This window comes from Lycium ferocissimum, chromosome 11 (assembly GCF_029784015.1).
Source record: "Lycium ferocissimum isolate CSIRO_LF1 chromosome 11, AGI_CSIRO_Lferr_CH_V1, whole genome shotgun sequence".
Lineage (NCBI taxonomy): Eukaryota > Viridiplantae > Streptophyta > Magnoliopsida > Solanales > Solanaceae > Lycium > Lycium ferocissimum.
The window spans coordinates 47,614,094-47,630,388 of NC_081352.1; the positions used below are offsets into that span (position 1 = coordinate 47,614,094).

At 36.6% G+C, this 16,295-nt stretch overlaps 1 protein-coding gene and 1 long non-coding RNA gene across 2 annotated transcripts; both read left to right on the forward strand.

Annotated features, from left to right (window-relative positions):
- The first annotated feature begins 412 nt into the window (after positions 1–412).
- On the forward strand, positions 413–4,313 carry LOC132036675 (endoglucanase 11). Its single transcript, XM_059427053.1, has 5 exons — positions 413–750; positions 859–1,071; positions 1,282–1,482; positions 1,589–1,843; positions 3,495–4,313. Exons 1-5 carry the CDS (start codon positions 550–552, stop codon positions 4,134–4,136), a joined length of 1,512 nt encoding a protein of 503 aa, XP_059283036.1. The 5' UTR covers positions 413–549; the 3' UTR covers positions 4,137–4,313.
- On the forward strand, positions 2,853–3,069 carry LOC132036676 (uncharacterized). Its single transcript, XR_009409642.1, has 2 exons — positions 2,853–2,903; positions 2,936–3,069. It is a non-coding gene; the product is annotated as an uncharacterized LOC132036676 (long non-coding RNA).
- Positions 4,314–16,295: the final 11,982 nt, after the last annotated feature.

Genomic DNA, 16,295 nt, shown 5'->3' on the forward strand with positions numbered 1-16,295 from the left:
CAAATATTTTTTTTATATTATTAATTTGAATTCATATATTAATTATTTTTAAAATATTATTTACAAATATATGATTATTTAATTAACATATTTTCAAGAAACAATGTGTTATTAAATAACTAATTTAATATCTTTTATAAAGGCACATATTTTTTAAATATTAAATTTTAATTTTTTATAACTAAATTTTATTTTTAAATTAAACTAACTGTATAATTACACTTGTGCAACCAAACAACACGCTTGTGATTACACTATAATTATATTATGACAAACAAACATGTCTTTGTAATTATAACACTGTGTAATTACTAGGGTAGTAATTACACCAATGCCAATAACCAGGTGGCTTTCCAAACAGACCCTTAAGAAAGTGACACACTCCCAGACACCTACATAATATACTCCCACAGTATAGAACAGATCCCAAGTGAAGAAACAGAGCAAAACAGAGCACATTTTTGCTTAGAGCTTCTACTTTTTTCCTTCTTCACTCCTAAAACCTCTTTAGGAGTGAGTCTAGAAGGAAAAACAAAACCAATTTCAATTATGAAGAGTTTTTTGCACCATTGTTCTATTTTTCTTTCACTCTACATCATTTTTTCTTCTTCTTGTAGAGCTTTTGATTATTCAGATGCTCTTCAAAAAAGTCTTCTTTACTTTGAAGCTCAAAGGTCCGGTCGTTTACCTTATAACCAACGTGTCAATTGGCGCGACCATTCTGGTTTAACTGATGGCTTAGAACAAGGGGTAAGTAATATTTTTTTTTTTTTTTTTTTTTTTTTTTTTTTTTTTGAGTTTGAAGTTTGGAGAAATTAATGATTTTGGGGTTACTAATGTTTGAAATTAACAATGTAGGTGGATTTGGTTGGAGGGTACTATGATGCTGGTGACCATGTAAAATTTGGCTTACCAATGGCATTCACAGTGACAATGTTGTCATGGAGTGTGATTGAATATGGTGAAGAGATTTCTTATGTAGGTGAAATGGAACATGCTTTTGAAGCTATCAAATGGGGTACCGATTACTTCATCAAAGCACACACTAGCCCAAATGTGTTATGGGCAGAGGTAATTGAAGAAATTTAAAAGAAATGATTAAATTAACATAATTTTGAGGAGTTGATTCCTATGTTAATTACCGCAGAAAGTCACTTTTCATTGTTTTGGACAGAAATAACTGTTGGTACTTGAGTGATCGTCTGAGAAATTAACTCTAATTTAAGCTAAACTTTCGTTTATTTAGACAATTAAAAAATTGTTAACTTTTGTGACGTACAGGTGGGAGATGGAGCCACTGATCATTACTGTTGGCAACGGCCGGAGGACATGACAACTTCTCGTCGAGCATTCAAGATCGACGAGAACAACCCCGGCTCTGACTTAGCCGGGGAGACGGCCGCTGCGATGGCTGCCGCGTCGATTGTGTTTAGGAAAAATAATCCACATTATTCTCACTTATTATTGCACCATGCCCAACAGGTAAGCTAATAATTAAAGAATTTAAATTATATACATTGACTGACAGTTACTAAATTTGGTACGGCGGTGTGTAATTAATTACATGGGGTACAATGAACATGTGCAGTTATTTGAGTTTGGTGAAAAATACAGAGGGAAATATGATGAAAGTGTGGGAGTAGTGAAGAGCTATTATGCATCAGTAAGTGGGTACGAAGATGAGTTGTTGTGGGCAGCATTTTGGTTATACAAAGCCACCGACAAGGAAGAGTATTTGGAGTATGTAATTAACAAGGCTAATTCTTTTGGGGGTATTGGTTGGGCTATTACTGAGTTCAGTTGGGATGTTAAATTTGCTGGTCTACAAATTATTGCCTCCAAGGTACGGACTAACACTGTTCCCATCAACTTTTTTGAGTTCAACTTTCCTTCACCGACTGTTTATGTTACTCGAATTTTAAAAAAATACTTTCGCATTCGTGTCGGATTCTATAAATCATGTAGCTTTTGAAGAATTTAAAACACGCTCGATGGTGTTTTTGAAAAGTTCGAGCAACATAATTGACAGTTTATATATGATTTTGGTAACGTTTAGCAAGTATTATATGGTAATCTGAAAAAAAAGAAGAGTAAATAACTTCTTGTTACACGTTAAATTGTAATTACCATGTGATTTAATATGTCTATATAAGTTTTTTTAAATCATGTTAGGGTAAATGTGCATTCCATAGGTTATACCATGTGCTTTAATGTTTATGCTTTGCTTTGAGATGATGAAATATTGGGAATATTCTTTCTCACTTTTGCACAAGATTTCATTTTCAAATATTTGAATTTCTTGGGCCAGCATGTTTTGTACTGCCTTTGCCTTATCTTCCGATATTTCAATTTCAAACTTATAAAACGTGTACGGTGTGTCCATAAAAGCACAAAAAAGGAAATGTTACACTTTTAAAGTAAGGTGCCTATTTTCTTTGAATTTAAATTGTTTTAGTATTGTCTTTTTCTCAGTGTCTTTGTGTCAAATCTCTGAGGCAGCTTTTTTTTAGAGTCAAATGTGGAATTATACTTTTACTTCTGGGCGGGATATGCTTTAACTTTATGGAAAACTAACTAGGACATGTAATAATGAAGTTGAGAGAGCTATGTGAAGTGAACGCAAATTAAGGCATCTTAATAAATGAGGACTAAATATGTGGTGAATAAAGGCATAGGGCCTTGAAGAACAAAGTCACATGCCTATGATATCTTTGCATTGGACATTTGACAGTGCCTTTAATGTAGGGATCTTCAATTCAGATGGTTAAGGAAAAAAAAAAAAACAAAGAAAAAGAAAAATATTTTGGCCGGGAAAAAAAGAGGGTAGTTATCTAGTTATGAACAGTGAGAAGAAAAAATAGAAAAAGACATCAATGGGTAGTTATGTGTTCACTGGGTATGTTGTTGTTGTTGTAGTAAACACTATAATACAAAGGTTTTTTTTTTTTTTTTTTCTTATTCTTCTTGCATGTGATATAATGTAATGTTTGTGGTGAAACCACTGTTGGTGATTCTGATTTGAGTTCGGACAACATTGAATTGCCATCTTACCCAACCTGAAGTTACAAGCAGATTTGCCCCACTTTTTGCTTCTACTAAATATTGCATATCTTTATTTTGATGTAGAAATAATTGAGCACAAAGCGTTAATGTACATACTTAAATTCAAAATTTAATAGAGCCCACTCTTTTTTAGCATGATAAAGATGCCTATCTCCTTCACAAATTGTAACTTAACAAGGAAACGGCTAATAAATTGATGTGACAACCCACTGAGTAGCAGCACATGACCCATACCCAAGAGAAAACAAAATGAGAAAAAGATGTAACAATCTAATTTTACTTTATAATAATGTGATTTTCCCTTTTCCGTCGGTTGAAAGATTAGTGAATTCCAACTTATTTGGAATTGAGACGTGTCGGTTGAAAGATTAGTGAATTCCAACTTATTTGGAATTGAGATGTAATTTTTCATTTGAACTTTGTCAATGCAGCTATTGCAAGAGGAAAAGCACAAGAAACACAGCCACATACTTGAACAGTATCGATCAAAAGCTGAACACTACATATGTTCATGTCTCAACAAAAACAACGGTAGCACCAACGTCGAACGTACCCCAGCCGGCTTATTATACATCCGGCAATGGAACAACATGCAGTACGTATCGACGGCGGCTTTCTTACTCACAGTTTACTCAGATTTTCTTCAAAAATCCAACCAAAAAATAACCTGCCATGGAGGAATAGTTGTTCATGAAGACCTCTTCAATTTTGCCAAATCCCAAGTGGACTACATTTTGGGCTCAAATCCAAGAAACATGAGTTATCTTGTGGGGTTTGGCCCAAATTACCCAAAAAGAGTACACCATAGAGGGGCCTCCATTGTGTCCTATAGAGAAAACAAGGGCTTTATTGGATGTACCCAAGGGTATGATTATTGGTACAGCAAAAATGGGCCAAACCCAAATGTTCTAATTGGGGCAATTGTTGGTGGGCCTGATAAACAAGATGATTTTGATGATGATAGAGCAAATTATGTGCAAACAGAGGCGTGTACATATAATACAGCACCTCTTGTTGGAATTTTTGCAAAGTTGAATTTCTTGAATAATCCACCATTAATTGCATCTTTCTAAAAACAAGTATTACACCCAATGTTATATTCATAGAATATGTTTACTATAATCTTTTTTGTATTTCTCTTTTTTGGGTTTTTCTTATGGTGGCTAAATTTGGCACAGCCCCGTGACACCTTGTGTACCCCAATTGTGTATATTTAATAATGCAAGTAATCAACTTATGTATTAAATCTATCCATTTTCGTTGTTTTGTCTATTTCAATATTTTTATTAAAGGGATTATGACATTATGTTATGTCTTGTATGGGATTTATTATTAAGGTAAGCGATGGACTCTTTTGTTAGGCAACAGAAGAAGGGACCTAACTCCTAAGCTGAATTATAGTTCAGATAATTCTTGCTCATATTTGTAAAATTATGTTTACACGAATTCAGTTTTATTCAATGACAAGTAAAATATATTTACATGGCGACACGTTCTGCCTGAGTTATTGTACGAAAATAGTACAATATTGATACTGAAACAAAATGAAAAACAATAAAAAGTTTATCAAATTACTATGTCGTAGCAACTCACTGTTTCGAAAGCGACTTCACCCTAATTAGAATTTGCACAAAACAATTACCCAGATAATATCATTTCATTAAATTCAGAAGCTTGTCTAATTCCGCTTCCCCAAAATGAGTCGAAATTTGTAAAAAGTTTCCGTATGCACGTATGGGGTTTGTATGCCAATATAAATAGGTACATATTGTACCAATATTGTGTCGGCAACAATTTAATTCATATCCACAATGGCTGTATAATTTGATCACTTCCTTTTGAATTCCCTTCATTTTTCTAATTTTCTATATGGATCGCTTTCTGTTTAAGATCCTTATTCCCCTTATTTGCTCATTTGGTAAGACTATAAGCATTGATTTTTTATTTTTTTTGATAGTTTTAACGAATAGTGGGATTTCATGTCAATGAGAAAATACATAACTTTTGAGATCTAAATTGCATGTCCAAACAAAATTTTAACTTTAAATCAATGATCTCAAATCATGATTTAGAATAATGACTAGCTTTTGTTAAGTATTTTATTTTTTGTAGGGTCAGCAGACTGTAAAAACTTAAAAGTGAACTTGAATCTTGTTTCAAGTGTTAAGAATTAAACGAGCGATGCAGCGGAACCTATTAGGATGCACCAACACAAGAACAATAATGCAAGAAAGCAATAAATGTAATGAACACAAGATTTGCGTGGAAACCCAAGACGGGAAAAACCACGGGTCGCGAAGCACAAAGAAATCAACTATAAGGTGAGGAGTACAAAACGATCTCAACAGGGTGTCGAAGCACAACGAGATCAAAGGAAACGAAAGATTACAATCTCTCAATGAAAACTCTCTCTAACCTAAGTGTGGAATATAGTCATGTGTGTAGTCTTGATAGTTGTTCTCTTTTTCTTGATGTTCTCACCGAAAATCTCCTTTAAATAGGGGTTGAAGACGTTCAAAATCCCAGTTGGAATGGGCAAGCCAGTCGAATCCCAGTTTGAATGGGACAATTATCGAATCCTAGTTGGAATGGGACAATTTCGATAAACCCCTTTGAGACATATTCTAACAATCTCCACCTTGGACCAAAATACATCAACATCAACACTCGTCACCCCATAAAGCCCCGAAGAGCAATTTAAGCATGAAGAACACCAACTAAGTCTAGCGATGGCTTAAACTTAGTCATAGCAACGACTTAGTTAACATATCTGTGGATTCTCGACGTGTGAACTTTCTTTACCACAATCTCCTTCAAAGAATAGTATCTCTGATAAAGTGGTATTTAACGCTAATATGCTTGGTCTTCGAGCGATAAGAATCGGCCTTGGTAAGATGAATAGCACTCTGGCTATCAGAAAATACAACGGTAGTACCCTATTGAACACCAAGATTAATAAGAAGACCTCGCAACCATGTAGCTTCTTTAACACCTCCAGTTGCAGTGATATACTCAGCTTCGGTAGTGGAAAGGGCTGCAATAGACTGTCATTGTGCTTTCCAAGAGATAGTACTAGAGCACAATGAAAAAATGTAACCAGAAATAGACCTCCTACGGTTGAGATCACCACCATAATCAGAATCAACGAACCCAACAACATCATAAGACTATGACTTGGCTCTATCAAATACCAAACCAATATCAACGGACCCTTTCACATAATGAAGAATCCACTTCACAACATTCCAATGATCCTTTCCAGGATTATGCATGTATCGGCTCACCGTGCTTACTGCAAAAGCTAAATCAGGTCTAGTGCAAACCATAGCATACATAAGGCTACCAACAACACTAGCATACGGGATAGTAGACATCATCTCAGTGTCCTCTTTGAACTTAGGACAAGAGTCAGCAGAAAGTTTGACATGAGCAGCAAACGGAGTAGAAACAGGTTTACAATCAAACATATTGAACCTATCGAGGACTTTCTCAAAATACTTCCTCTGAGACAGGTAAAGCTTATTGATACGCTCAAATTACACCTAAATTATGGCGTAAGACGGTCGGTGTCAAAAATAGTAACCCAACTAGGTTGGGGTCGAATCCCACAGAAAATAAGGTGTGAAATAAGTACTAATTATATATGTTACTAATCTCTAAAGACTTTAGTCCTATTCCGACTAGTGTAGAAAAAGGGTTTTGGTTTATATTCGCTATTTTGAAGTATTTGGAAATTGTTTGGATTAAAAGAACCAAAGTTATGTCCCCACTGTGATTAGATGTTATGCTATGAGTTTCAATATGATATATTTCTAATGGGTAGTGGTTTTGTATGCACTTAATCTCTAATGCACTTCCTAATATTTTCCAATAGTTAGAAAGTATTTCTTTTCATGATTTTCCCAAATATAGAAAAGTTGCAAGTACAACCGATTAAATATGCCAAGTAGAACTCATCTTATCCCTAAGTGAGTTCATTAAACGAGGGTTAGCACCCCGAATCCTTGTTATATTATTTCAACTCAAATCCTAGTTCATCTTTCCAAATAAAACTAGGGTTTGTGCATAAGTAAGTGTTTGCAACCACCAACTAATAATGAATATGAGAAATAATAAAACACATCACAACCCATTATATATATATATATATACACAATGTTAGACACTCATTACATAACACCCATCATTTGGGTCCACAACTTTGATTAAAGAAACTACTCACACATGTAGGTCACAAAAGTAGTAAGCAATAATGGAGACATAAAGCTTACAAAGTGTAATAAAGATGGTGAGAAAGGAATCTTTTTGTCTTCACTAAGCTCCAAAAGTGGTGTATTCAATGCTCATCCACCTGATGTGTACAAAAACCTAAAATATTCTTTAAATAGGCTAAAAAAAAAAGCACATCAGCAATTGGCAAAACTGCCCCTGGGGCAGAATCGACGGACCGTCGATCCTTCGTCTTTTAGTTCTTCAGTTTGATGGTCCAGTCGACGGTGTCGTCGATCAGTTCGACGCTCGGTTGATTCTTCCGTCTTTCTTTCTTCTGGTGGACAAGTCTGTTTTACGAGACAAACGACGAAACGTCGATCCAGTCGACGCTCCGTCGATGGCTCCGTCCTTTGTCCTCTTCAACTTAGGCTATCACTGGAAAATTTAACTTATCGACGCCCCAAAAGACGGTCCGTCGATCAATCGACGGACCGTCGAATCTTCATTCGTGGGTAATTTTTTTCTTTTTTCCTTGTTTTTGCTTTTGGGACATCGCCTTCCTAAAACACAACAAAACATATTAAAATGAACCAGACTTACTTGAGAACACCCAAAATCCATAGTAAAAAGGTGTCGAATGTGCCACAAATCCGCGACACATCACTTATCAGCTTTTCAAACCCTGTGAATCTCCATACCTAGGATCTTCTTAGCTACACCAAGGTCCTTCATCTCAAACTCAGAATTAAGTTGAGATTTTAACTTGTTGATCAAAGACTTGTCTTTAGAAGCAATCAACATATAACAACAAGTAAACGAAGGAACCACCAGAAAACTGTCGAAAATACACACAATTATCATACTTACTACGTGTGTAGTCTTGCCCAATCATAAAGGAATCAAACCTTTTGCACTGCTTGTCTTGGAGCTTGTTTAAGGCCATAAAGAGATCTTTTCAACCGACAAACAAATTGCTCCTGCAGAACAACAAAACCCTGGGTTGCTTTATATAAATTTCTTCTTCTAACTCTCATGAAGAAACACAGTTTTAACACCAAGTTGCTCCAACTCCAAGTCAAAAAGAGCAACAATAACAAATAACACTCTAATGGAGGTATGACGAACAGCGGGAGAGAAAACTTCATTAAAGTCAATACCTTCCTTTTGGTGGCAACCACCAACCACTAAACGAGCTTTCATCTTGCTTCTTCAACCCCGGGAATACCATCTTTTAGTTTGTAGATCCATATTTGTAGTCAACGACGGTCTTTATACCACATAACTCCCATGTATTATTTTTGTACAAGCTTTCCATCTTTTCTTGCATAGCCACTAACCAATTTGAGGAATTAGGACAAGAAATTGCCTCAGAGTAAGTAGAAGGATCAACTCCTTCGGGAATTTCTTGTACAGCTGCAAGAGCATAAGCAATAAGCCCATCATCATCGGTGTTAACATATCGAGCGGGCTTCTTTATAAGTCATCTCGGTCTATCACGAGCAATAACATGATCATTCTCCACCTGTGGCTCGATGGGGCATGTGGTACTAGAACTTGGCTCATCAACAGGAGCCTCTTTGCTAGCCTGAGGAATTGTAGAAGAAATAGGGCCAACTTCGTGAGCTTCATGGCTCACTTCCACCTCCACCTTCTCACTGGCATCTTTCATATCATCATTACCCGTAGAGGAAACAACAGAATTTTTCTCAGAAGATAACATAACTACTTTCATTAAAAGTTATATCCCGCCCGAATAATTGTCTTGGAGCTAGGACACCACAAACGATATCCTTTGGACTCAGAAGCATAACCAAGAAACATGCACTTAATGACCTTAGGGGCTAGCTTCCCATCATTAACATGAGAAAAAATAGTGCATCCAAAAATCAATAGATGAATGTAGAGACAAATTGACGAGGTAACAAGCAGTAGAAATGGCTTCGGCCCAAAAATCACGCCGGTGCCATAAACCAGCATTTGAGAGTATACAACGGACTCTCTCAAGTAATGTTCTGTTTATACGTTCTGCAACTCTGTTCTGCTGGGGCTTATGAACTAGAGTCTTATGTCTTGCGATACCATAAATAGCGCCGAACTCATTATTACAGAACTCCAAACCATTATCAGTCCTGAGCTTCTTAATTTTTCGGCCAGTCTGGTTCTCAACAAGGGCTTTGAATTTCTTGAAATAGGGAAACGCTTCACTTTTCTCATCTAGAAATAAACCCGGACCTTACGAGAAAAATCATCGATGAAAGTCAACGTGTAGCGTTTCCTACAGGAAGGAACTTTGGAGGGACATAAATCCGAATGAATATAATCAAGAATGCCCAGTGTACGGTGTTTTGCTATGGAGAAACTAACTCTCTTCCGTTTCCTAAAAAATGCAATGATCACAAAGTCAAGTTTACCGTCCGGTTTTACCAAGAAGATCTCTTTTGCTCAGAATGGTCATACCTTTCTCACTCATATGGCCCAGACGCATATGCCATAAAGGGGTGAGATCATTGTCGGATAATGAAGTAGAAACTTCTGGAGATCCCGTCACAATTGAACCCTGCAGGTAATAGAGAGTTCCATGTCTTGTTCCTTTTATCAAGACCAGAGCACCTTTTGAAACCTTGAGAACTCCACCTTCAACTGAATATTTACATCCAAGAGATTCAAGAGTACCAGAGAAATAAGGTTTCTTTTCTAGTAACGTTGGTCAAGGTCCTGATAACACCATCATGTGTCCTAATTTTTACAGTACCAATCCCAACAACGTTGCATGGGGCATCATTCCCTATTAGGGCAACACCACAAGCTTTCTCATATATTGAAAACCAGTCCTTATGAGGACACACGTGATATGTACATCCAGATTTAAAAACCCATTCAGAATTTTTTTTCTTATCAACAGAGACAGCCATCAAAACATCACATTCGGAATCACTTTCAACAACTCCTGCTTCGGCAGTTTTCTGCAACATTTCGTTATTTTCTTCTCTCTAGTTTATTCTTCAATTTATGACAATCACCAACTACGTGGTTTGTCTTCTTACAGTATTTGCAGAATTTGCAGAATTTGTCATTGTTGAATTTAAGGCCTCTAGACTTGGACCTAAAATTCTTTCTTGAACTCCCTCTATCATGGGATCTTCCTCTAACAGACAAACCTTGTCCTTTGTTTTCAGAACGCACTTCAAAATCAAATTTTTCTTTGGACAACAAATTAGATTTGACATCCTTATAACTCAGTGTTTGATTACCACCATATAGCATGATTTCTTTAAAGTGCTTATATGTAGAGGGTAGGGAGACCACCAACAATATTGCTTTATCCTTATCATCGACCTTAACATCTAAATTTCTAGGTCAAGAATAACAGAGTTGAACTCATCAAGATGATTTTGAATGGGGGTACCTTCAGCCATAGAGAATGTGTATAACCGTTCCTTCAGACGAATTTTATTTGTGAGACTTTTCGTCAAGTATGTAGAGAGACTCTAACTTCAACCAGAGGCCTGCAGCAGTAGTCTCATGAATAACCTCACGAGGAACCGTTTTAGATAGACATAGTTGGATATTTGAAAGCGCCTTTTCATCCAATTCCTCCCATTGATCATCTGTCATAGACTCGGGTTTCCTGGATTTCCCAAGAAGAGCCTTCTTTAATCCGTTTTGGGTGAGAACGGCTTGCATCTAAACTTTCTAGATCTTTTTGAAGCTTATCTTGCCTTTGAACTTCTCGATATCAAACTTGGTTACGGTAGATATCCTGGATCTTGAACGCTCTGATGCCACTTGTTAAGAATTAAATGAGCGATGCAGCGGAACCTATTAGGATGCACCAACATAAGAACAATAATGCAAGAAAGCAATAAACGCAATGAACACAAGATTTACGTGGAAACCCAAGACGGGAAAAATCACGAGGCGCGAAGCGCAGATAAATCAACTATAACGTGAGGAGTACAAAATGATCTCAACAGGGTGTTGAAGCACAACGAGATCAAAGAAAACGAAAGATTACAATCTCTCAATGAAAACTCTCTCTACCCTAAGTGTGGAATATAGTCTTGTGTGTAGTCTTGATAGTTATTCTCTTTTTCTTGACGTTCTCGCCGAAAATCTCCTTTAAATAGGGGTTGAAGACGTTCAAAATCCCAGTTGGAATGGGACAAGCCAGTCGAATCTCAGTTAGAACGGGACAATTATCGCATCCCAATTGAGATGGAACAATTTTAATAAACCCTTTTGGGACATATTCTAACATCAAGCCAACTAAGATTTCCCTTTATAACCTTGTCAAGTATCAAAAGCTAGAAATAATACTACTGCTTTTCTAAGAGGGACACCCCGCTCTCTCTATATTTTTTAAAAAGTAATTGTGGTATCCGGTCTAAGCTCCTAAGCATCTCAATTAATTATATAAGGCAACTATTACGTTATATATTAGCACTAGACATATCAAGTGATGTTATCCATCAAAACTTGGACAGGTGAAAATATATAAATCTAAAATTTAAACATGAGACCTCATAGATAGTTTTCAATCTATTTTATTTAGAAATTTGTTCAACAATACGGTACGTTGGTTCAAAAGAATCATAACAAATAACTTTTGGACCGGTCATTTTTCTGCTACCTATCATTTCCCTTGTATCTCCCTCCAAAGATTTAAAGAGAACGGTAAAGGTCTCTCTCTCTCTCTCTCTCTCTTTTTTTTTTTTTTTTGGAAATCCCAAGAAAATCAGTTGCCGGTACTCTTTGGGTGCGTACTGGATAACCGCTCACTGCGCAACAGCTCAATATGTGATCATCAATTTATTAATGTCACCTTCCAAGTTCCAAATTCAATCGCACCATCACGTCATTCTTCTTCCTTCTTTTGCATTCCTAATCTTGTCTATCGATTAGTGCATGTCTATTTCATGTAAATTTTCACTCTTTCTTACCTTCAAAGAAACATGGAACAAACAAAAAGCATAAATGAAAAACACGAGAGAGATTACGGTCCCCAGATATGAAGTGGACCTTATCTAACCTAGAACTTCTACGACACTCTAGATTTGAACATGTGATCTAAAACAATTTTTGAACTATATTTGTCACTACACTAAAATCTTTTCTTATGTCCAGGAGATCAGAGACGGATTCAAGGCTTTGAACATTCAAAGTCCGATTTCTGAGTTCTAACACATTCCATTCGATTTATTGGATTCAAATTCTATTATTTGTTCTTATTTAATTAGTGAGATTTTTAATCACATATAAGGGTGTGAGTCAAAGTCACTAAATTCGGATGAATCCGTAATGTATGCACTACGTCCGCCACTGAATGAGATTCACCAATTTATACACGATTAAAAGAATTATTGTTTTCTCTCATTTACACAATATAATCTCTTGATGGAGGAAATTCCAATAGAATCCTCTTACATTCACCTATATATCTCTGCCCTGATCACATATCAAGATTAAAGATACTTATTTTAATATACTGAAACCCCTTGCCTCCACCTAGCTTCTCCCTGGTCACACATATCTAGAGTAAAGACATCTACTTTAGTTAGTAGTATACTTGCATCATAAAGAAAATGTCTTATGAGGAACATTAGATGAAGTTGAAGCGATACATATAGCATGTGTATATAATATCGGATAACGCATACAACCAATCAAGTGGTTAGAATATTCCTGGTCTAAATTTTGTGGGTATCGCTGCCAAGAGCACTCAATAATTGATTCTAAGAATCAGAACAATATCATTTGGGAAGAAACAAGAAAAGAAAACTGTACGTACTGTAGCATTCATCATACTAGCTGCCCATATGCATGCAGCATTCCAACGTGTCATTCCCCGATTTGTTGGGTGGATTGAATTCTTGTAGGATGTACTTTTGTATGGTTCACAATGAATAATGGCATTTGCATAGCTTTGACTCTGAATAACAATAATTCCATTTGGACCTTCCAAAAGGAGGAGGAAATGAAAAGGATCTCTTCCAATTAACTTTCCTTCTTCACACAAAAGATATCACGTCTCTTGATTCCCTCCACCCCACCCCCAAACAAGAAAGTTTAGGTGACAAATTTATGAGAAAATTCAATATTTTTTTAAAAATAATCTTGTTAGGACTTATGCTTAGCACCAAAGCATAAGATATATCTTTTAGATAAAGTAATTTTACTTAGGGTGTGTTTGGTATGGAGGAAAACATTTTCCAATTTTCTCATGTTCGTTTGATCAAAAATTTTGGAAAACATTTTCTTTTAGAAAACATTTTCCTCAAAATTGGGGAAAATGACTTCCCTAATAAAAGTAGGGAAAACAAGTTCACAAGTTCATTCCACCAACCACCAAACCCCAACCACTCTCAACTCCCCACCCACACCCACAAAAAAAAAAAAAAAAAAAAAAAATTGTTGAAAAAAAAAATTTTGAATTTTTTTTTTTGCACCCCCACCCAACCCCGCATCCTACCCCTCCCGCACTTTTAGGCAAAAAAAATTAATATTTTTGAAAACAAAAGTTTTGACATTTTTTTTTTGTTTTTTGCACACCCCACCCCACCCGACCCCGCACCCCCTAACAAAAAAATTATTTTTTTTGAAAAAAAAAGTTTTGATTTTTTTTTGCACCCCCACCCCACCCCGCACCCTACCCCTCCCCCACAAAAAAAATTATATTTTTGAAAAAAAAGTTTTGACATTTTTGTTTTGTTTTTTGCACCCCCACCCCACCCGGCACGCAATCCCCCCCCCCCCCCCCCCCCCCCCGCCCTCGCCCAAAAAAAAAAAAAAATTTTTGAAAAAAAAGTTTTGACATTTGTTTTGATTTTTGCACCCCACCCCACCCTACACCCCCACACCACCCCACCCCGCACCCTACCCCGGGCATAAAAAAAAACTTTTTGAAAAAAAATTTTTGACATTCTTTTTGGTTTTTTGCACCCCCTATCCGCCCCACCCCATCCCGCACCCTACACCCCCCCCCCCCCCCCCCCCAAAAAAAATATTTTTTTTTTGAAAAAAAGTTTTGACATTTGTTTTGATTTTTTGCACCCCCCCCCCCCCCCCCCCTAGCGCAAAAAAAAGTTTTGACATTTTTTTTGGATTTTTGCACCACCCAACCCCCCCCCTACCCCCCATCCCGCACCCTACACCCCCCCCCCCAAAAAAAATATTTTTTTGAAAAAATGTTTTAACATTTGTTTTGGTTTTTTGCACCCCACCCCACTCCACCCCTCCCCCCCCCCCCTCCCAAAAAAAAAGTTGACAATTATAAAAATTAAAAAAATTAAACTTTGGAGGGGTGATGGGGTATTTGGTAGGGGGAGGTGGGAGTGGGTGGGAAGATTTTTTTTTTGGAGTGTAGAAACTAAGACAATAAAAAACTTCAAAAAAAAAATGTTGGGGTTGGAGGGAGGGGTTGTTTGTGTGGTATGGGTTCCACATAAGGAGGGGGGTGATGGGGAGATGGTCGTGTAGAAAATTCAAAAAAATTAAAAACTTCAAAAAAAAAAATGTTGGGGGGCGGGGGTGGGTGGGTGGAAAGGGGTGCGGGGGAGGGGTGGTGTATGGGTTACGAGAGAGGTTGGGGGTGGGGTGCAAAAAATAAAAAAAATTAAAAATTGAGGGGGGTGGGGGCGGGTGGGTGGGAGTGCTCAGTGTAGGGGTGGGGGTGGGGGTATGGGGTTGGGTTGGAGTTGGCGAGGGTTGGGGTTGGGGGTGCAGAAAACAAAACAAAAAAATCAGAAGAAATTTTTTTTGGAGGGTGGTGGGGGGTGGGGGGTGGGAGCATAATTGGGTGCGTGGGAGTGGGGTGTGAGTGGGGGTATGGGGTTGGGTTGGAGTTGGTGAGGCTTGGATGAGTATTTTCCAGAAAACGTTTTCTATCAACCAAACGAACATGAGAAAATAAGTAAGAAATTCACTTATTTTCCACTACCCAACGAACAAGAGAAAATAAGTGAAAATTCACTTATTTTCTAGGAAAACATTCTCCTTGGAAAACATTTTCCTCCATACTGAACACACCCTTAGTTGTATATATTTAATTCATGAACGTTTGACTAGTACTTATCTCAAATTCGTAGCTAAGGTGTGGCATAGTGGTAAATGAAAGGGGTTGAAAATCATAACGTCTTAGGTAAACATTAGGTGATTTTTTTCCATCTGTTCTTGTCTTGATGGACAGAGAGTTAATACTTGTTCTTTAGTGGGAGGTGGGAGGTATCTCTGGAATTAGTCGAGGTGCGCGCAAGCTGGCCCGAACACTACGATTATAAAATAAAAACTTATCTTAAATTCTATTGGTGGGTGCAAACTCCGAAGATATAAAAGTTTACCAACTGATGACTTCTTTCCTACATAACTCCCTTCGGTCTTATATAAATAATTATTTAGCCATTTTAATTTGATCCAGAATAAGTGATTTTTTAGAAAATCAAGAAGATACTTGATCTAGAATAAGGAATATTTATAAGGAGTGGAACTCTCAAACTTCAGAAAATATTTTAATCTCAATCTAGAATAAGGAGTATTAACCCTTTTTTTCTTTTCAAGATTATCCTTATCTACTAAATGATTGAACAAATTGTAACGTCTTTCAACACTTCTTTACATTTTCCTATACATAGATTAAAATAGAAAAGATACGTGTTTTTAATCAAATAACCCTCTTCATTAATGTTATTATGTGATTTTCTAAATAAGTGTGTCAAACCCAAAAGAAAGTCACATATGAAAAACCGAAGGGAGTATATAACTTTTGATTTTGATTCTCATTCTCCATAAAAAAATAAGAGAGTTGCTAAATTACCACATCAATTTGACTCAAATTTGACCACACTTATGTAAAAACCACCATAACTTTTATTATATAATTTTAAATTAAGATAAGCTTTGAGAAGAAAAGATAAAAATGATATTAAGTAAGCATAAATTATTAAATTTGACCTAAATAGTCATATAATTTTACCTCATTTGAGCCATTATGGCCAAAGTAGTGTGGTCAAAAGACCTTTCCGTAA